Source organism: Neocloeon triangulifer, unplaced genomic scaffold (assembly GCF_031216515.1).
Source record: "Neocloeon triangulifer isolate White Clay Creek 2 clone unplaced genomic scaffold, ASM3121651v1 ptg000006l, whole genome shotgun sequence".
In the NCBI taxonomy this organism is placed as follows: domain Eukaryota; kingdom Metazoa; phylum Arthropoda; class Insecta; order Ephemeroptera; family Baetidae; genus Neocloeon; species Neocloeon triangulifer.
This window is the reverse complement of record NW_026775549.1, coordinates 916,085-935,001: the sequence shown is the minus strand read 5'-3', so window position 1 is coordinate 935,001 and position 18,917 is coordinate 916,085. Positions and strand designations below refer to the sequence as shown.

Sequence of the window (18,917 nt, the reverse complement as noted above, 5' to 3'; positions counted from 1 at the left end):
GTTCTTTGACAAAAAGATCAAGAATGCTGACTCAATTCTCAATACGTTACGGAAATTGTTTTTGATAGTGACGTGTCTGTCAATTGATGAAATCGGATGAAATAGTGTCTGTGAAATGTATGGACCTTGTAACAAAACGTGGTTGCTACGCTGTTTTGGTAGTAATGGTGTGAAATTATGTTGTGCGTGTGCAGTTTTGGAAGAAAACTTTTTGTTGACATAAATTAGAGTTTCATCGCGGAGCCATCGCAGCAAAGATTCCGATTTTTGTGCATCTCATCGTGCTGCTAATTTGCGGTGAAGTTTGATGCCCCTATTTTACAGGTAAGAATAAAAATTAAATATGACTATACATTATTAAAAATTTCCCTGTGCCATTATATTATTTTTATTCTCATCTACGTTCGTACGGAGTTAAAATATCAATGACAATATCATGAATAAGGAATGAAAGTGTATAATGTAATGCGTTAAGAATGAAAATAATACAAAATTATCATAACGGAAATTGCAACATGTATGTATCGGTATGTATAAAATAATTATCAACAATAATTAAGGCCCGAAAAATCCCAAATTATTATTTTACTAATTGTAAATTCGAGCTGAATTTTGTATTTACTCTGAGTAATTTTTCAATTTTTTAACCTTAATTTTTCTTCACCAAAATAATATCAATATGACGAATGATACACCATTTTTATGTTAGTGGATTGTTTGTTTGTAATTCAAAAATCACTTTGAAAATAATATTAATATCAAAATTTGATTTGAATCTGAAGCAACACATTACCAATAAAATGACAAGGAAAAATTTAACTATGTAAATTAAAATGTGCAAGTTTAGTATATTTTTTATTATTGCAGTCTTTTTAAATTCATTGAAAAAGAAAAAATTACAATGTTGAGGAAAATTTTTTGTTAAAGGATTATTTTACAATTGAACGCAGCATTCCGTTCCTGGGTATTTTGGCAGGTCCATCTGGTACTTGGTCTCTAACTCAGGTGGCACGAACCTTCCTCCAAGGTAGTGAAACCTTCCTTTGAAGTGTTGGGCGCATTTTTTGGGCGCAGTCAGGGAAATGAGCAGCTCTGGTTGAATCCCTCCTTCGGCAGGACAGCCGTCTTCGACGTGCCAGCCGCTCGGGATGTCGACGCTGCAGATGGGCACTTTGGTCTTCTGCAGGGCCTCCATGATGGGCACGAAGGCGTCTCGGACCGGCGGCTTAAAACTGAAGCCAAAGAGGGCATCGACGACCAGCTGGTACTTGCTTTCGTCCACGTCGGACACTTCCACAAAAGGAATGTCCATTTTCTCACACTGGCGGATTAGGTTGTGGTAAAGGGTCTTGCTCGGGTCAGGTCGCTTAACATAGTAAACGCTTGGTTTGTATCCGAAGAGGGCCAAGTGACGGGCGCAGACAAGTCCGTCGCCACCGTTGTTGCCCACCCCACAGCACACCAGCACCCCTTGGCCGACCTTGTCCGGGAAGCTCTTGGCAATGGCAGTGGCGCAGCTCAGGCCGGCCAGTTCCATCAGTTGGTCCACTGAGAAGCGGTAGTTGTTGAATAGGGCCTGGTCAATATCGATGGCCTCTTGTTGACCCAAAAAACGCACCATGTTTCTGATGTGATGGGCGGTGGACGATTGAGATTTAACCCTGAGTAGGGATTTCAACATAGGTTCTGAAAAGAAAGTTAAATTAGATTTGGCTTTTAATAGAAAATTATATAATCATGTACTGACCAATCTGAATGAATACAAAAGAGCATGGAAACGATGAGAGAAGAACAAAAAGCATTTTTTTTCACCGATTTCTTATTTATTTGCACCAAATATGGACACTTCTGGCTAAAACATTTAATTGTCTTGAGGACTTTAAAATTATCCTAGTTAAGTTTCCGGTTGTATTTGAACACTTCTTGCTGCCAATTGAAACATTTACAGACTAGGACATCATATTTTTTTTTCAATAATAATTAATCCAGCTTTGTTTCACAAAATGTGTACGTGTTAGTAATTATTGCAATTAATTGCGTTCCGTCAAATTGTTTAATACTTGTTAGATCAATAATTTAAATTTACACAGTCAAGACTCGGCGTCGCTGAAGTCCAACCAGATCAGAAAACAGGATTTGAGCCACACGCCTCTGTTTGGCTCAGTGTCACTTTCATTGTCATATCACTCAGTAATATTTGTGTGCAGACTGTCCTTTTTTGTTTGTTAAGTACTCCGTTTTAATCTCCTTCACTGGGTTTGCTCTCCTCCTCAGCCTCCTCGGCTTCCTCCACCTCCTGTTCAGGCTCTCGATTGGCCGCCGAACTCGACGCGGCTGCATCGTCGTCCTCGTGGTCCTCTTCCTCGTCCTCCTCCATTAATTTCCTCGCCAACTTGACAGCTTGGAACTCGTTGTAGTGCATTTTCCTTTTGCTCTCAAAGTGCTTTTTCTTCTCCTTTTCCTCGGGACTTGTCTCCTCCTCTTCCTCTTCGCTCTCCTCGTCCGGTTCTTGGCAAACCGTGGGTAGCGAAGTGGCCTCGGAAATTTTCTCAGCTAACGCTGTGGCGTCGACGCCCTTGCCGTCGGCCACGTCCATCTGCTCCTGCTCCTCGTTGGCCCAGTTGTACGGAGTCTTTGGTTCCTCGATCTTCATGTGTCCGTAGTCCTTGTCCGCGGGGTGCAGCGTTGCCATTATGTTCATCTCGTCCCACTTGGTTTCCTTTTGCCGACTGGCGGCCTTCAGCTGGCTCTGCTCCTGCTTCTCGAAGCTGGTCGACGACTTGAGGATGCCCTTGGCCGGTCTCTTCTTCAGGTTCTCGGCCATGGTCACACGCACCTATCTGCACACGGCGGGCAAGTCAAGAGTCCTTCTTCGGCTGTTCCATACGCGTTCTGCGGAGAGGAACGTGTCATTAATTCACCGCCTCTGCATCGATCTGCGCTCAATTTGGCCACTCAGATTGGTCAGGCACTCGAGATAAGGGTTGCTTACCTGTACAAATGCAAATTAGTTGCGGCGCGGCGAGACTTGAAGATTCGCACAACCGACTTGCGAGCAGCCAGCCAAACAAGAAAAAGGGCGGATCACTTTTGACGATGACGTCACGGGCCACGGCAAGGAGGAATTATCAAAGAGAACTCTCTAGATACGGGGACCTCCTAGGCAATTTGCAATTACGACGCGGGAAATAGCGAGACAAATTCACACATACGTATAATTAGCATAATTATATATATGACTTTTGCAAATAATAGTTATGGAGTAAGATTTAAGGAAAGATACGACATGCATAAAATTTTATTTTTATCCTCCCATAAATTGGCATTTCTTCAGTGATAATTTTTCAAAAATTTGACAAATAAACTACAATATTTTTAATAATTTGGATGAATTTTAAAAAAAGTGCATAATTATTACTGGAATCGAAAAGCTAATTAGAGATCAGTTAGGATATGACCGTTTGCATGAAAAATGTATCAAATAAAATTATTTTTGTATCAAATGATTCAAATAATTTTCTGTCTCCAGTGTTAAATTTCAATTTATACCGTTTCATTTGTTATTAATCTTTTTTTGCACTACGTAGTTTAGCCCACCTGTATATTTCAATTCATTTTTATTACTAAAAAATACACAGAAGAATTGATTACAAACGCCTTCAGAATGTTCATATTAAATTTTCAAAAGTAACTCTTTCTATGTTTTAATGATAGAAAAATATTTATTGGGATTAAAGTAATAAAGCCAGAAAATTATCATGCGTTATCATCTTCGATCAGTTGATCGCCGCCCCTATTCTGACCTGTGCATCGCATTATGGGGTTGTAAATGCAAATTGGCACTAAATCGGGTCTCTCTTTGAAAACGAGGTACAAAGAAAAGACCGCAACAACCCAAGAGCACAACAGTGCAACAATCCACCAAACAACAGAGTTATTCGTTTTCTCAGGAATCTCCTGCGCATTATAATCCCATTCCATATAAGCATCCGAGGTCTCCTTGTTCTCTGACGAGTCCTCCTCTTCAACTTCCTCGACCTCCAGCGGAGTGGCAGTTACATTAATTGGTGCATTTGGTTTAGCTAACAATAAGTAATGGATTATTCTTCTTAAACTTTGCTCTGAAAATAATCATCCGTTACCTTCAAGACAGGCCGTGTCCCAATTTGAAGTCGGTTCGTATCCAGGCAGGCATGAACAGCGGTCCGTGTCACACAAGACTTTTGCTCTGCACGTTGCGTCGCCCATCACATTACCGCAGGTGATGTTGCAGTACTTTCCAAAAACATTTGGTGGACATTCTAAAAAATAAATGATGGGATTAATCTTAAATTTTCTTGCAAAAAAATATTTGGATTATATGAAACTTCATGAAATTATTAAAAATTTTGCATATAATTAAATTACCTATTTCACTAGGTCCAGTGTATACGGAACTGCGAACTACAGCAAATTTTTCCTCGCCCACAATTTGGCAAATTGTGTTGGTGGGGTTAGTTCCATTAGGTAAAAATACCTTGGAAGTAAAAAATTCTATTCGAAAAGATATCCGTTTTAAATTTTGAAACAAGATGAAAAATATTTACCATCTTCTCCGCATACTCGGAAGGGTTGATGCAAAGCAAAGACGGGAGAGACGTGGGTCAAGTGGTCACCGAAGGGAACTACAAAGTGCAAGTAATCTGAGGGCGCCTTCATCATCGCCTTTATTACAGTATACTTCCATTTTCCGTCAGTGGGCTTAAATTTTATCAGATAATAATATTTATTCAAATCATTTCTCGACCGTGAAATTACCTCCAGTTCCATTGAAAAACTTCCGTCCTTTGTCTTTACATAGGCTTTTCCGTACCCCTTGCGAAAAAAGTAATGGATTTGTAAACATGACATTGATGGCTTGTTGAGGACCATCACGTTAAATCCTTCTCCGTCCTCTTTGCCATTGTGAATCACAACCCTATCTAAATTTTGGAATTTTGAAAAATTAATAATCATCTAACCAATAAGTTCCACACTAAATTAATGGTTTTGTAATGAAACACGACGATTTTGATGAAAGTTATTGTCTACTTAAAATTTCTCTAGTGTAATTCAATTAAATCTCATGTGAGTTTAAATTGGCATAAAAAAATGATTCAAGGAAAATTTGGCAAACAATTATTTGCCAAACAGTATTTTTTTCACCAATTTTCATTGAAATCTGGGTGCCTCATCTAAAAAAATAGCTTATATTGTTTAATATTAAGTTTGCATACGATTGTGGAGCCTCCATGAGCCGTAGGAATTCACTGTTCTCACTGAAATACCACTTGGCTTTCTGTGATAAGCTTGAGACTTCCTGAAGTCGAGCAATTTTTTTCCACTTTTTGTTGCGTCTGACAGTGTTATGTGATGTAGCAAGGGGCTATACTCAAAATTGATGGTGAAATGAGTCCATTCTTTTGCGTTTTTTAACAAGTTGGAGCTTCCAATCACCTAAAAGGGATACCAAGAAATGTTAAATAATTTAATTTCCAAACTTTACCAAAGTTCGCACTTCTGATTTAAATAGCAGAAAACAACCGTGAGTGCCGTTTTCTGTTCTAATTCCACCTGGGCAAAGTGCCAGGGTAATCACTCCTGCGTTATCACTGGGCTCCAGCGTCAACAGATAGGACATGCTCGTGTGCGCCGAGTCGCCCGTGTGAAGGGCTATTTGAGCGTCACTTTTTGCCAAAACAGAAAGGTGGAATCGGTCAGTGGTGAATTTGCTTAAAAGTTTAAATTGTCCCAACGGCGTTGTGTCCACTCGTTGCATATCTACAAAGCAGAACATACGCGGCTTCAATAAAATTTAATTAATTACACCATTTTATATAATTCACCATTCCATCTTTCATCCAAAACCGGCGGCAATATGCTGTTCTGAACATCAAGAGCATGTTTCGCCTCCCAAACATGTCCATAATATTCAAAGTGACCTCTTACCTATAAAATTTGCATTGTTTGCAAATTTAATTTTACTTTAAATTTTGTTAAATTTCTATCTTACAAAACCGTCGTTAGTCTTGTGTTTCCATCTTTGGTGAGCTGCAATTAAAGAAATATGCATATAATTATAAATTCGAGGGAAAAAATAAAAAATATATAGATTTACATTCATAGATCATTGGCACCCCCTGTGGAAGGATCCACGATAGTGCCAGAGAGTATTCCTGTGGTCCATTGTAGAAGCACTGCAGCTCTGTAGTTTTGTTAGTGAGCGTCCGCCTCACAATGAACAATTCATCGGCACCTGAGCTTTCGATTAATATGTTTAAAACTAAAACAATTTTAAAATGGATGCAACCAACCTGTTAGCACTACGCAGAGGAGCGTAAAGAAGGCAAGTTGATACGTGGAATGGATTAATTTTGCCACCATGCTAGAAATATCATTGAAATTAAAAAATATAAAGTCAGCCAATACTTAAATTAAATTTGGTTTAAAAGCGTTTACCTAAAATTTGGGGGAAAATCGTTGAAGTTAAAAATGGAGAATTCAGATTCAGCTGGACGTTCAAGACGTAGTCATTGCCAGCAGTAAGATATTTTATTTTTCATATTAAAATCTCCATTAAAAGCCCTTTGAACCAAATGATCTTTGCCTGGGCGTTATCTCTTTGATTTCTTCACACTCCCGTTATTTTATTTTTTTTTTAACCATATATTCTACAAAGCGTCAAATGCTGCTGATTTTTCAATTTTCCTCATGCCAATTAGGTGTCGTTCTCTTTGGCAAAAGTTCAGCTGTTGGGTCAAAAGATTCAATTAAGTAAAGACGGATAATTCGCAGATCAAATTTTTATCTTGCACGATTAAAGTAAAATAATAAATTATAGGATGACGCAGGCAAATAGGAAAAGTACAATAATATGTTGCATATAAATCACACAGCATAAAATATACGTACGCAATTGAATGATGTCTTGGGATATACGTTTATCGAGCTCTCCTTCAGTTCATATTCTCAGCTTATTATCTAATTGTGGCAGCCGAGCTATTCTTTAACTCACCATTGATACAGAGCGCGCATGTTGTAAAATATCCAGTGAGTACGTAAAATCTTGTGATCGTTTATAATAAACTGTTGCAAATAAACCAGCAATGAGGTTAGAACAACCACAATGAAATCATCTTGTGGCCCTCCATCAGCTAAAAGAGGCGAAAGTTATTGTGCTCCATAGGGTCTCGTTCAATCAGAAGCTCGGACGTTAATAAATAAATGCGTGCACCGCGGTGGTTCCTTATGCAGGATGATATAATTGGACAAGCTGATACTGTGGTGGAAGCAATAATGTAATACATACATAGAATGCATATCCACGCGCTTAAATTGAATTAATGCGGTAAAATATAAGTGCAATTCCCCCAGACCTCTACCTACAACCAAGACACTTTCACACAAAAATAATGCTTTAATATTGTAGCTTTAAAGAACTATAAAAAAACATACAGAATATACACAAATTTATTAATAATATTTTTTAAATCCTGCGGGGAAAATAGCATTTGACGTTGTTTTTATATTTAGGTACAGAGGAAAGCAGATATTTCTCTACACATGAAATTCTTGTTGGCAATTTTTCATGTTGCATGGCACCACGGCGCGCCGAGTGTCCCGAGTGAGGCGGCCAGGTTAGCTGAAAGCGATTAGCGCAGTGTCGCGCGGCCTCTTGCAATGTGAATAGCGCGCGGAAACACAGCAGCACTTTAATTGAATTTTAATGGGTTGGACGAAATCAATAAATTTTGCTAATATTTTGAATTTAATAAATTTAAACAAGACAAATTTTAGGAATCCTTGCAAAATTTTGAAGACGCCAAACTTTTAATGAAATTTTTAAGTAGACTATTTAACGAAATTAAATAAATTTTAGTTATAATAAGAAAATAGAATTTAAATAAACGAATTTATAATGTTATATTTCACATAATATAAAAAAATTTGAAAATTAAATTAAAACTAAATGAATTTAATTAAATATTTAAATAAAATAATGAATAAATATTTATTTAACCACTCTACAATTTTTTTAATGATTTCGTATTTTATTTATTTATTAGATAGGAATAGATGTTAATTAAATATATTTTTAGCCGCAAAGCGATACAGACTTTTTGCTGACCCAAATTCTCCAATCTTTCTATACAGCGCTCTTCAAATTTCCTATTGTTGTAGTTTTATGGCTAAAGCAGGTACCATAAAGCCAGATCTGTTTAAAATCCTCTAAATTTTTATTTTGAAAATTTTAGGAATATTGCTTCATTAAAGGTAGTTTTCAAATACTCTTTTTGCGTTCACAATAGAAACAATTTTTTGTTTTTAAGAAGATCCAGGAATTTTATTGAATAAAATAACACAACTTAATAAACAAAAAGTATTAGAACACCATTATGGCAAACCTTATTCCACAAATTTTAATGACAAATAAACAAATCTCTATACATTGAGCACAGCATTATTAAAGATGAAAATTAACCTTTGGAATGAAAAACCTGTATGCACTAAATTGGTCGTTAATGAAAATTAACAAATTATAATTTCCATTATGCATTACCTACAAAAAATGGGAGACTAAATAATGCCCAAACAAGAGTTTCACTGCGAAAAGTAAAACTGCAATGAATACAATTCGATGATATAATAATAACAAAAATTTAGAGAGACTAAAATAGCAGTACAAGCTGATTTGTTTCAAATCAAGAAGGGAAGAATAGCTTTGCGTCCTTTAGGGTAGTTAGAGAATTCCTTCTTGTAAAGCCTGTGCTTTCCAATGGCCCACACGGTCATCTGGTAAAGCCCCGCAAGAGCAAAAATACCAGCTGGAACAAAGCCATGGGAAAATTAATTTTAAGACACATAAAAAGCAAAAATATAAGAGAAGCAAAACTCTATGGATAATTATTATTTTTTTTTCACTAGAGGAAATATATATATCATACCAGGCAAGCATTGAGTCATTGCTGTGAATGCAGCCCAACTTCCGAATTCATAAGTGTAATTCGGACAGGAGACTAAATTGAAGAGTCCAGTCAGCGGGTTAGAGGTGGGCATGGGAATCTTGCGAACTGTGGTGCCAGGTGGACGAAGGTTACGAAGGGCAACGTGAATGCTCAGATTTCCCAATTCACAAAGCTGGAACAAAAATAAGTAAACTAAATCATTAAATTTTACTGTTTTCTTCAAAAAGGGATTTTTTCAATCCTATTTCATGAAGTTAAACCTTTCAACAAATAATTATACCCCACAATTTGGATATTATTATATCAACAATAATAATTTTATTTTAATTATCCACATTTCTAAAAAATAAAAAATTGAATATTATAAAAAAATGATATTTTTTGGAAATATTTTAATGAAATTTTTTACCGCGAAGGCTCCAAGAGAGATGTACATCTGAGTGTCACTGGGGGCAGTGAAAAGAGGGTGGTTAACGTGGTACGAGACGTAGGCGGTGAACAGCCAGTAGTACGAGCAGTTCTTGAAGAGGTTGAAGAAGGGCATTGTGGAGTGTGAAAAGCGGTGAACGAAGAGCGTCTCCAGGAGACGCTTGGCGTAATGGACAGACCAGCAAATGGCAGCAATCCTGGAATACTCAAAATAAATCCCCAAATAATAAAAAAAAAAATTAGTCATATACTTTGCGCATTGTGAGAACGGCTGAGAAGCCGCCGCTTCGCCGTAGAAGTACCAGGGCCTTGTGTAAAACCACAAATAGACAAACAGTGGTCCTGCATACTCGGCAAGGAAAACAGTCTTCCAACCAATCTGTGGTCCAAGATCCTTGAGGTACAGCTTGGCTCCGTTTTTTAGTCCAAATGAGGAAATCGGTTCACTTTCTTTGAGACTCGAACCTCTCACTTCGAGTCGGATGGATTGTCTGTCAGGGTAAAGGCTCTTTTTCTTCCTGTAGATTTGCTCCTTGATATCCTTGATGGTTGTCGAAGGTGCAAGCTAGAATATTTGTACAATTTTTTTTACTATAGATGAAAAATTTATATAACCTTTTTTATATACAAAATAAAGCACGTTCATAGGAAATATAAAAATATTATACAATGTATTAAGTACGAAAAAGAAAACGCTGGTCAGTTGCTGAATTAAAGTGTCCCTGTAAATTTTAAATTTGCTAAGTCATTGCAGCTAGCAAAAGTCAAGGGCACCAGCAGAATAACGTGCAAATGTTCGCAGCAATTTTTTTTTTGTTAATATACAAAAGAGATGATGCACCAAAATTTTCCATCGCTAGGCAATTATCTAAATTTTTTATTGCATACTTACACCAGTTAAGGTCACTACAGGTTTTGAGCCGCTGGTGCTCAGTACTTCAATCTGAAATGGAAATTCAACTTTTGTCAACAAAAATATAATATTATAATAATAATTATAAAGGGTTAATATTTATTTTTTATAATTGCTTTAATAAATGAAGATTCGTCGCACAAGCTACTATAAGGACTTTACCCGCAGGCTGTAATTTATTTATTTGTGTAACTTTTAATTAATAATTTACAGTTTTGTGAGAAATGGGTCTGATCAGCTGGAAACTTTATTTCAAGTGCCGGATATTATGAAAAATATAAAATAAATACAAAATAAAAATTTACCTCCATGGTCCAAGGGTGGGTTTGTTCGCTTTTGAGATTAGGACGGCCGTCCAAGCCCGTCTAAGGTGACCTGAGGTCAATTTTCAGAAGGTAGAAAACACGAAGCACACGTAGCTGGCCGTCCTCAGGTGAAAAGAATATGAAATACAAGAAAAATGCCAGTCAGCAGTTAGCGTGTATGTCTAGCTATAGCAAATGATTCCCACGTAAAATGTTACTTAACTCAAGTGGAGTGTGATTAAGGATTTACAAGTAAATGTTTTATGAAGCCTGAGAATGGTAAATTAATGTCATTTAACAAAGGCACTTGCACAAAATATTATAAAAAAATTGATCAGTACGTTATTGGAATCAATGGATTGCATGTAAAGTAATAGTACTTGAATCTTAAGAATGCTCCTTATTGAAATCCACCTCACGTACATACAAAGCTTTTGCAAAGATTGCTTCAAAGATTTTCTTGGCGTTCTCTCTAGGAAGTCTGATCTTGATTTGTTTTTAGAAAAAATATCATTTTGTTTATATTTTATGAGATAAAGTGTTTTCGGCACTAATTTTGGTTTGTAGAAAAATCATTGTAAAATTTTTGCCCCAATTTTTAATTCGCTTAATTATTATTTTTTTAGCCCATTTCAAATTCGGCGCCTTGCTGGTGATGTGGAAGGAGAAACAAGCGAACAGCGCATGTGATTGAGAAGAATGAGGGCAAAGGTAGAGACGGCACTACTCATCGGTCACTTCGTACCCCTTTAATTTAGCAAATAGCTTTTTGTGGGACGTCGGTCGGCTCTAATCGAATCCTCGGCGTACATGCAACGGAGTGCCACGACCACCGGGCTGCCCTAGAGGTGAGTGGTTCAGTTTGCCGACGCCGAACAAACTTGGTCAAGGTGTTCTTCTGGGTGGCTGTTGACATTGCCAATGCTGTTCGAGACCCTTTTACTGAATTATGCAAGAGCGTTCCAGCTGCCTGTTGGCCTGATACAGGTCACGAGACGCTCAATTTCTAAATACTAGCTTTCCCTGAGCAACGAGCAGTCCCTCCTCGGGACGGAAATAATTATTTTTGCACCCATCTGAAAGTGGACGACTGACGTGGAAGATATAGTGACAAGCTGTTTGTCATATTTATGTTGCAGCTCATCAAGTGCCACTTGCAGCAACTCAATCAAAATGGATCCCCAAGCTGGACCTCCACCAGGAATGCCTCCATTCTCCGGTTCGATTCCCACTGTTGTCCGCAAATCTGAGATATTTACAATTGATTCCGCAGGACCTGCAAGGCCACCCATGACACTCCCAAATGGCCAGCCCCCCTGGGTCCAACAACAGCAGTTTTCGGCGCCTCCAGTGAACGGACACCACAACCAGCAGCAGCAACAGATGAGGCCCCCACAGAGTGGACCCTACCCTCCACCCCCAGGCGTCAATGGGCCCCCGCCTTTCATGAATGGTCCCCAGAAGCCGCCTCCCCAGTTCCAAAATGCAAGGCCGTCTCCAGTACCTGTAGATTCGCCAAACAGGAACTCTCCGTTGATGATGGGGACTAACAAAGGTGATTCTAACTAAAATACTCTGCAAACCATCCAAAGAGACTTTTTTATGGGCTATATTTCAACCTTGAGTAAAATGATCCTCTTTTGTGTGCATCATCATCACTTATTTTAAGTTTTATGAAAGCAGACTTTGTCTCCCGCAAATTTAATTAGAGCAATTAATTAATGAAAGGCAGTTTTAAACATAAATTTATTAAATTTATAATCGTTTTAGATGTGCCTGGGCCTTTCTCTGGACCACCTCAATCGCAAGCAGGCTTCCAACCTCGACCACCTATCACAATGCAGCAGCCATTTCCCAACTCACAATCTCCTTTTCCTGGTCAAGGTCCACCTCCACCTGGTGTCGGCAGTCAAGGCCCACCTTACCTGCAAGGAGGGCCTCCTCGACCTCCGTTAAATCTTGGTGGTCCAATGCAAGCACCACCCATGGGCATGCCACCTTTCTCAGGTCCTGCTAGCCCTCCACAAGCACCACCTGGGGCGAATATTCAGTACACTAGCCCTTCAGGGCCTCCTTCATTTTCCAACCCCAATCAACCTCCAACGAGCATGCCTTACACGTCCACTCCCTCCGCTCCTCCAGCAGCACCTTTGAATCAGCCAGTAGCAATTTCCAGTGCTAATTATGGCTCTGCATTGCCCACTCCAGCATCATACTCCACCCCTGCAATGCACCAGCAGACGCCTGCACCTCAGCAACAACCAGTGGCTCAGCAAGCTCCGCCTATGGCCAATCGATATCCTCCGCAAAATTCAGCTCAATCGCCAGTTTACCCTTCCCAACAAACCGCCAGGTCCCCTGTTTTTCCACAGCCAACCACAAAATCCATGGACGGACTGACAACGCAAATGGGTTCGATGTCTGTTACTCAACAAGGATTCAATCGACTGTGGGGAAACATGGAAACGTATGACCTGATGCAAATGAGGAACATCTTACCTCCAACCAAAGTGGAGGCTCCGAGAGTCAACCTGCAGCATTCATTTGTTGACGCCCAGAACTGCAGCCCAGAGTATATTTTTTAAGTTTTAAAATCGCTCGCATCTAATTTTTCATGTTACTATAGTATCTTCAGATGTACAGTCACTAAAATTCCCGAGACCAAGTCAATTCTAGATAAATCCCGACTACCTCTTGGAATACTAATTCATCCATTCAAAGACCTAAGTGTGAGTAATATGTTTTGAATTAAATTCTGCTTTTATGTCTGAAATTTTTCGTTCATTTGCAGCAACTTCCTGTAATCCAGTGTAATACCATTGTTCGTTGTCGAGCCTGTCGGACGTACATCAACCCTTTTGTGTATTTTATTGATCATCGACGTTGGAAATGCAATATTTGCTTTAGAGTCAATGAATGTAAGTGTCTCATTATGTTGTAGTGTCAAGTTTCTAAGCATCTCATTTCATTGCAGTGCCGGACGAATTCCAATATGACCCTGTTAGCAAAACATACGGCGAGCCTACAAGGAGGCCTGAAGTCAGATCAGCCACAATAGAATTCATCGCCCCTTCGGAGTACATGGTGCGGCCGCCGCAACCTGCCGTCTACCTTTTTGTTCTTGAAGTGTCTCGAGCTGCTGTTGATACAGGATATTTGAAACTTGTGTGTGATATTCTTTTGGAGGAACTAGACAACCTACCTGGTGACTCGAGAACACAGATCGGCTTCATCACCTACGATTCTGCAATCCATTTTTACGAACTGGCTGAGGATGCACAGCAACCGCACATGATGGTTGTAGGAGATATCGACGGTAATTTTTTGTTCCCTTTGCTTATAAATTTAAATAACTCTTTATTATTGTAATACAGACATTTTTCTTCCTTGCCCTGAAAACCTTCTGGTAAATCTGCACGAAGATTTCGAACTGGTGCGAGACCTCTTGGCTGAGCTACCTAACAAGTTCCAAGGCAATCCAGAGCCTAGCTCAGCCCTAGGTGCTGCATTGCAGGCATCGTTTAAGTTGATGGTAGATTATTTCCTTAAAAATTAACACCTTGAAGTCTTATTTATGATTCTTGTCAGGGTTCAACTGGAGGACGAGTTACGGTTTTCCAAGTGACTCTACCCAGTTTAGGTCCAGGAGCGCTGCAACCCCGTACATCTGGAGGCTCCAAAGATGCTTCCCCTCTGCTCAACCCTGCCATTGACTTCTACAAGCGTCTCGCTCTGGAGTGTTCAGCACAACAGGTCGCTGTGGATCTATTTTTGTTAAATTCGCAGACTGCCGATCTAGCCACCATCAGTAAGCTTAGCCATAAATTTTGATCCCAGTTTCAAATTATAAAAAAAAAACTTTAGGTGGAATTGCTCGGTTTAGTGGCGGCTGCATTAACCACTTCCCTGATTTCCATGCTGCTAGTAAACTTCATTCAGAACAATTAACTCGCTGTTTCCGGAGATATTTGACTAGGAAAATTGGCTTAGAGGCTGTGATGAGAGTTAGATGCACAAGGTTTGTTCAAGGTCAAATTCATGGTTAGACCTGTTTCATAAATTTAACTTGTAAATTTCAGGGGCCTTGCTATTCATACATTCCATGGAAACTTCTTTGTAAGGTCAACAGATTTGTTGTCACTGCCAAACGTCAGCCCAGATTCTGGTTTTGGAATGCAATTGGCCATTGAGGAAAACCTTTCTGATATGCAAAACGTCTGCCTCCAAGCAGCTTTGCTTTACACATCCAGCAAGGGAGAAAGGAGGATACGAGTGCATACACTTTGTCTGCCGATTGCCAGCAATATTTCTGAAGTCATAGCTTCTGCTGACCAGCAGTGCATTGTTGGACTTCTAACAAAAATGGGTAAAATTTCTCGAATACCACCCAACTTGGTACAATATTAATTTGGTTATTTTCTTAGCGGTTGATCGTTCTCAGTCGTCTTCACTGTCCGATGCGCGCGAAGCGTTTATCAATGTTGCTGTTGACGTTTTGTCTACATTTAGAGCAACTCAAAACATGGGTGGAGCAGGAAGTGGCCTGCTGGCTCCTCACAGTCTTCGACTCCTCCCTTTGTATATTGTGGCCTTGCTTAGACATGTAAGCCTAAAGCAGACCTGTTGAGAGATATTAAAATTTAAATTTTTTGCAGCCTGCATTCAGAGCAAGCTCGAACGTCCGAATTGACGATCGGGTCTATGCCATGTGCCAGTTCAAGTCATTGCCACTTGATTCGCTGATGCAAAGTGTATTCCCAGATTTGTACCCTCTACACTGCTTGACTGATGAGGTGATTTATTTTTCTTAGATTTTAAAATCTTGAGTAGCTCTTTATTAACATGTAATTTATTTCAATTTATTTTCAGGGAGCTCTGGAGATCGAAGGCAAGGTGATTCCACAGCCACCAAGACTCCACTTGTCAGCAGAGAAACTGGATTCGAGAGGCCTATTCCTTATAGATACCGGCGACAGTTTAATCATCTATGTTTTGCGAAACATCAACCCTGCTCTTTGCCGTGTTCTCTTGGGTGCCAACTCCTTTGAAGCCATCCCCGATGTCATGACTGAGTTACCAGTGCTTGACAACCAAGACTCTGAACGGATGAGAGCGTTTGTGAATTACTTGAAGGAGATCAAGCCGTATCCGCCTCCTCTGCAGATTATCAGGTAGGACACATTTTGTTTACTTCCTCCTCTGTCCTTTTGTAGTTTGGTACTTAATGCGTCTGGCATTGTGCTGTTGCAGAGAGGACAGCAAGTACCGCAGCAGGTTCATGCAATACCTGCTCGAGGATCGTTCTGAGTCATCACTTTCGTACTATGAATTTTTGCAACACTTAAAAACACAAGTGAAGTGATAGATGTTCACATGTCTGGACTGAAGCTAAATGAGCGCACTTTTAGCCGATCAGTTACGTTGTCTGCTTCGTTTTTGTATTGGGGTGTGTAAAATGCATTGCTCTCTGAGGGAAAGCCTCACTCACTACATATTCATTTTCCAACAACGTTCAACAAGATCGGTCTATATCCGCCATAAATTTTAAACGCATGAATTCCGGCGCCACGTTATGTTGATTATGTTCACCGATGTTGGGTGTGTGTTCCTTTTATACTGTTATTCTGATGGCAACTCAACTGCTTTTCTTTGTTTCAAGTTGCCGTTGTTATCAATATTATTAAAATATTCGATACCAAATTTATTGATTCACTCAAAGTACTGTATTTTAATCAAAGACTTTCCAAAAGAAAATAATGTGAACATGGCCACGATCCGAGTCAACGTAGCAATAAAATTGGAATTGTTGATTTTGATTTCGAACATAGCAGCGTGTAAGTGTTGATAGTGTACGTGGAAACGCGGTGAGAATGATTTTGCAATGATTATGAAAATATATTTGCCTTATCAAAAAAAAAACTTTATTTTACTCATCACTTTGAGATAAAAATTATTATTTATGATTTACAAAATTGCATTAGTTTAATACATATTAATTAATAAAATTGATAATCACAGGATAGCACATTCAACATCTAATGAGTAAACCAAATGAATTTATGACCATTTTTACGTTTAATTTACAGCTTGGAAGTAGATATTAATTATTGTCAAAACTAAAAGTCTACATCATTTGGCGATTAAATATTGCATAGCGTTTTCCCTAGTATTCAATATCGCTAAAGGCGCAAGCAAATTTCAAGGCGCATTATTTCTTCTCTGTAAGGTCTTTTTGCTTATTGTTGAATGATATTATCAAATGCATGATATTATTGGTTATTGACCAGGCAAGGAAATCGCACATATTGGATCGTCACATTAATTTTTTTTTTCTCTCTCTTCACGATTGCCACAGCGACTTGGTTGGAGTCAATTCACTAAATGACTCGGTCACATACAGATCATCCAAATTATCCCTAAGCATTTTTTCTTGTTCTGAAATGATGTAACAAAAATTAGTTTTGCCACTTTCTTTAATATAAAATGAATAAGTTACCATCACTGAGACTGGCGATTGTGCACTGTTTTCTCAAAAATTCCATGCACATATCTTTTGTAAGTCCAAAGGCGTGCATGTTACTGGTGAAAGTCCTGCAAGTAAATTAAATTATTGCATAATTTTATAAAGAAATATTAAATTTAAAATGTAATGAAATTGAGAGGTAATATTCACCCCAGTTGCCCAAACGTGATATTTTCCTGATAAGCCCTTTCGTCTGTAATTGCTTCCATCTGATTATTGAGCACATCTTCCCTTGTAGCTACAGGTCTTATTGAACGCTCCCCTTGCAAAGCCTCAAAAAACGCAGCATTCCAAAATCTCAGCGAATGGAATATGGGCTGTTCTTTGAGTACATTAAAAATGTACTGCCGCATTGGTGGGGGCCCCTTGGCTGAATTTGTAAATTAATATATATTTTCAATTAAGCCAGATTAAAATTTGCATTTCATACATTCATAATAAAATGTGAAACACATGTTCATCAAGGTCTTTGCAGGTCCAAAGTCGTCGGAATCGGCACATTCAAATAAAATTATTGCAAAGTACTGAGCCAAACTATAAAAGGTCGATTCAGGCACTCGTTTGTGTTGCGCTCTTTGAGCATTGACAAAGCGGGCAAACCACAACCTCCCAGGCTCGTCCTAAATTTATAGAGATAAATAAAGAAGTTTTTTTAAATTAAATAAAAATAGCAAACCTGGGCGTATTTGCCAAAGGCAGATTTCTGTTCCCTGGTAATTGAGTTGCTATCACTGAAAAGTGTTGCTACGAAATTGCGCATAAATTCAATAGCCTCAATAGTAGCTTCGTCTGTTTGTGAGTCGAGGCTTAGGCTTGACGCCCACGACTGGATCGATCCCTCAGAACCTGAAAAAAGTTTATACTTATAATAGTATAGCTCTCATTTTGATTTTTATTAAGCCTTTATTTGCCAAGTTCTTTGCATTGGCGCCTTATTTTTTTACAGAGAGGCTACCTGACTGCATGTATTGCTTTTTATCTGACTCGACGCTGAGTGTGCTTGGCCCATATCCATCGTTGTCAGATCCGCTACTTTGAGCATCTGCAAAAAAATCAATAAATTTCTTTTGCTGTTCCCATCAGCACACCTAACCAATTTTGTATGTGAGTCGCTCGTAGGGATCAGAGCCGCAAGCAACAATAGATCCGTTCGGGCTGTTGACTTTAATCTCGGTCTCTGGCTCGTCAAGGCCCCTAATAAATAAATTTTTTACATATCCTTTCATTAAATAAATATAATTAAAATAAAATCTTATAATAAAACGAACATTTTTGGTGGCTCGAGCGTTGAAGGCGTTTGCAATTCTGAGCTGTTGGACCGAATCGAGAGAGCAGATTCGAGACGAGAACTCAGTCCGTTGAAGATTCGAGTCCTGGACGTAGACGGTCGCAGCACAGACTGCAGCCCTGACCTCGTCCTGTCCACCAGCCCTTGGAGCAGCTCCTCCCGCCGACCAGGCACCTCCACCATGACTTTTTTCCGGCTCTCTCTCAACTGGCCATGAACGACATAAAACCGCAAACTGATTTACATTTTTTGCGGTGGTGCTCTGGCTGGAGAACGTGCGACGACACGCCTTCTTTTATGTCATTCCTGTGTTTCGGGGGTGAAAGGGGTAAGGGGTGCAAGCTGATCAGTGACATTGGCCGCTCACTCTCCCTTGTTGGCAGGGAGACAATTTTTTGAGCGCCATTAATGCAGGCCACTGATTTTATTTTCACTCTACATTTCTTTTGTGGTTTTTTAATCTTTAATCTGTTTT

At 39.1% G+C, this 18,917-nt stretch overlaps 6 protein-coding genes across 7 annotated transcripts; 1 reads left to right on the top strand and 5 right to left on the bottom strand.

The window, feature by feature from the left end:
• Nucleotides 1–45: 45 nt before the first annotated feature.
• Nucleotides 46–16,564, top strand: LOC132194507 (protein transport protein Sec24A). Its single transcript, XM_059615816.1, has 16 exons — nucleotides 46–324; nucleotides 11,258–11,479; nucleotides 11,771–11,850; nucleotides 11,905–12,186; nucleotides 12,402–13,203; nucleotides 13,258–13,360; nucleotides 13,423–13,549; nucleotides 13,606–13,947; nucleotides 14,006–14,163; nucleotides 14,220–14,439; nucleotides 14,496–14,649; nucleotides 14,711–14,997; nucleotides 15,056–15,234; nucleotides 15,287–15,424; nucleotides 15,501–15,802; nucleotides 15,882–16,564. The coding sequence occupies exons 3-16, from the start codon at nucleotides 11,805–11,807 to the stop codon at nucleotides 15,991–15,993; spliced, it is 3,252 nt and encodes a 1,083-aa protein (XP_059471799.1). The 5' UTR covers nucleotides 46–324; nucleotides 11,258–11,479; nucleotides 11,771–11,804; the 3' UTR covers nucleotides 15,994–16,564.
• Nucleotides 837–3,096, bottom strand: LOC132194515 (NAD(P)H-hydrate epimerase). The gene is made up of 2 exons (XM_059615827.1): nucleotides 2,993–3,096; nucleotides 837–1,686 (listed from the first exon to the last, which is right to left on the bottom strand). The coding sequence occupies exon 2, from the start codon at nucleotides 1,679–1,681 to the stop codon at nucleotides 935–937; it is 747 nt and encodes a 248-aa protein (XP_059471810.1). The 5' UTR covers nucleotides 1,682–1,686; nucleotides 2,993–3,096; the 3' UTR covers nucleotides 837–934.
• Nucleotides 2,167–3,108, bottom strand: LOC132194516 (protein phosphatase inhibitor 2). 2 transcript variants are annotated; one of them, XM_059615828.1, is made up of 2 exons: nucleotides 2,993–3,108; nucleotides 2,167–2,892 (listed from the first exon to the last, which is right to left on the bottom strand). In XM_059615828.1, the coding sequence occupies exon 2, from the start codon at nucleotides 2,822–2,824 to the stop codon at nucleotides 2,240–2,242; it is 585 nt and encodes a 194-aa protein (XP_059471811.1). In that variant the 5' UTR covers nucleotides 2,825–2,892; nucleotides 2,993–3,108; the 3' UTR covers nucleotides 2,167–2,239. The 2 variants fall into 2 exon arrangements, with proteins under 2 accessions (XP_059471811.1, XP_059471812.1); XM_059615829.1 differs by having other exon boundaries at nucleotides 2,167–2,936; nucleotides 2,993–3,083.
• LOC132194181 (uncharacterized) lies at nucleotides 3,588–7,147 on the bottom strand. Its single transcript, XM_059615311.1, has 13 exons — nucleotides 6,931–7,147; nucleotides 6,478–6,767; nucleotides 6,333–6,403; nucleotides 6,137–6,274; nucleotides 6,032–6,069; nucleotides 5,865–5,967; nucleotides 5,537–5,799; nucleotides 5,256–5,475; nucleotides 4,798–4,961; nucleotides 4,587–4,740; nucleotides 4,408–4,533; nucleotides 4,143–4,301; nucleotides 3,588–4,082 (listed from the first exon to the last, which is right to left on the bottom strand). The coding sequence occupies exons 3-13, from the start codon at nucleotides 6,400–6,402 to the stop codon at nucleotides 3,757–3,759; spliced, it is 1,761 nt and encodes a 586-aa protein (XP_059471294.1). The 5' UTR covers nucleotide 6,403; nucleotides 6,478–6,767; nucleotides 6,931–7,147; the 3' UTR covers nucleotides 3,588–3,756.
• LOC132194513 (probable very-long-chain enoyl-CoA reductase art-1) lies at nucleotides 8,342–10,801 on the bottom strand. The gene is made up of 6 exons (XM_059615824.1): nucleotides 10,632–10,801; nucleotides 10,306–10,356; nucleotides 9,665–9,978; nucleotides 9,394–9,610; nucleotides 8,964–9,156; nucleotides 8,342–8,843 (listed from the first exon to the last, which is right to left on the bottom strand). The coding sequence occupies exons 1-6, from the start codon at nucleotides 10,635–10,637 to the stop codon at nucleotides 8,716–8,718; spliced, it is 909 nt and encodes a 302-aa protein (XP_059471807.1). The 5' UTR covers nucleotides 10,638–10,801; the 3' UTR covers nucleotides 8,342–8,715.
• LOC132194512 (uncharacterized protein KIAA0513) lies at nucleotides 16,516–18,849 on the bottom strand. Its single transcript, XM_059615823.1, has 8 exons — nucleotides 18,423–18,849; nucleotides 18,248–18,348; nucleotides 18,110–18,196; nucleotides 17,831–18,000; nucleotides 17,585–17,774; nucleotides 17,305–17,524; nucleotides 17,128–17,222; nucleotides 16,516–17,066 (listed from the first exon to the last, which is right to left on the bottom strand). The coding sequence occupies exons 1-8, from the start codon at nucleotides 18,623–18,625 to the stop codon at nucleotides 16,972–16,974; spliced, it is 1,161 nt and encodes a 386-aa protein (XP_059471806.1). The 5' UTR covers nucleotides 18,626–18,849; the 3' UTR covers nucleotides 16,516–16,971.
• Nucleotides 18,850–18,917: the final 68 nt, after the last annotated feature.

Bases quoted from the DNA above. Each gene is read 5' to 3' on its own strand.
- LOC132194515 (XM_059615827.1), bottom strand. From the start codon at position 1,681: ATGTTGAAATCCCTACTCAGGGTTAAATCTCAATCGTCCACCGCCCAT.
- LOC132194516 (XM_059615828.1), bottom strand. From the start codon at position 2,824: ATGGCCGAGAACCTGAAGAAGAGACCGGCCAAGGGCATCCTCAAGTCG.
- LOC132194181 (XM_059615311.1), bottom strand. From the start codon at position 6,402: ATGGTGGCAAAATTAATCCATTCCACGTATCAACTTGCCTTCTTTACG. The intron at 6,275-6,332 runs GTTGGTTGCATC...TCGAAAGCTCAG, and splicing joins CCTCTGCGTAGTGCTAACAG to GTGCCGATGAATTGTTCATT. The intron at 4,741-4,797 runs GTAATTTCACGG...ATAAAATTTAAG, and splicing joins GTTTTTCAATGGAACTGGAG to CCCACTGACGGAAAATGGAA.
- LOC132194513 (XM_059615824.1), bottom strand. The intron at 9,157-9,393 runs GTAAAAAATTTC...TTTTTGTTCCAG, and splicing joins TCTCTCTTGGAGCCTTCGCG to CTTTGTGAATTGGGAAATCT. The intron at 8,844-8,963 runs GTATGATATATA...GCTTTGTTCCAG, and splicing joins AATGACTCAATGCTTGCCTG to CTGGTATTTTTGCTCTTGCG.
- LOC132194507 (XM_059615816.1), top strand. From the start codon at position 11,805: ATGGATCCCCAAGCTGGACCTCCACCAGGAATGCCTCCATTCTCCG. The intron at 13,204-13,257 runs GTATATTTTTTA...ATGTTACTATAG, and splicing joins GCCCAGAACTGCAGCCCAGA to TATCTTCAGATGTACAGTCA. The intron at 15,425-15,500 runs GTGATTTATTTT...ATTTATTTTCAG, and splicing joins TACACTGCTTGACTGATGAG to GGAGCTCTGGAGATCGAAGG.
- LOC132194512 (XM_059615823.1), bottom strand. From the start codon at position 18,625: ATGGTGGAGGTGCCTGGTCGGCGGGAGGAGCTGCTCCAAGGGCTGGTG. The intron at 17,525-17,584 runs GTATGAAATGCA...TTACAAATTCAG, and splicing joins TTTCACATTTTATTATGAAT to CCAAGGGGCCCCCACCAATG. The intron at 17,223-17,304 runs GTGAATATTACC...ATTTACTTGCAG, and splicing joins ATCACGTTTGGGCAACTGGG to GACTTTCACCAGTAACATGC.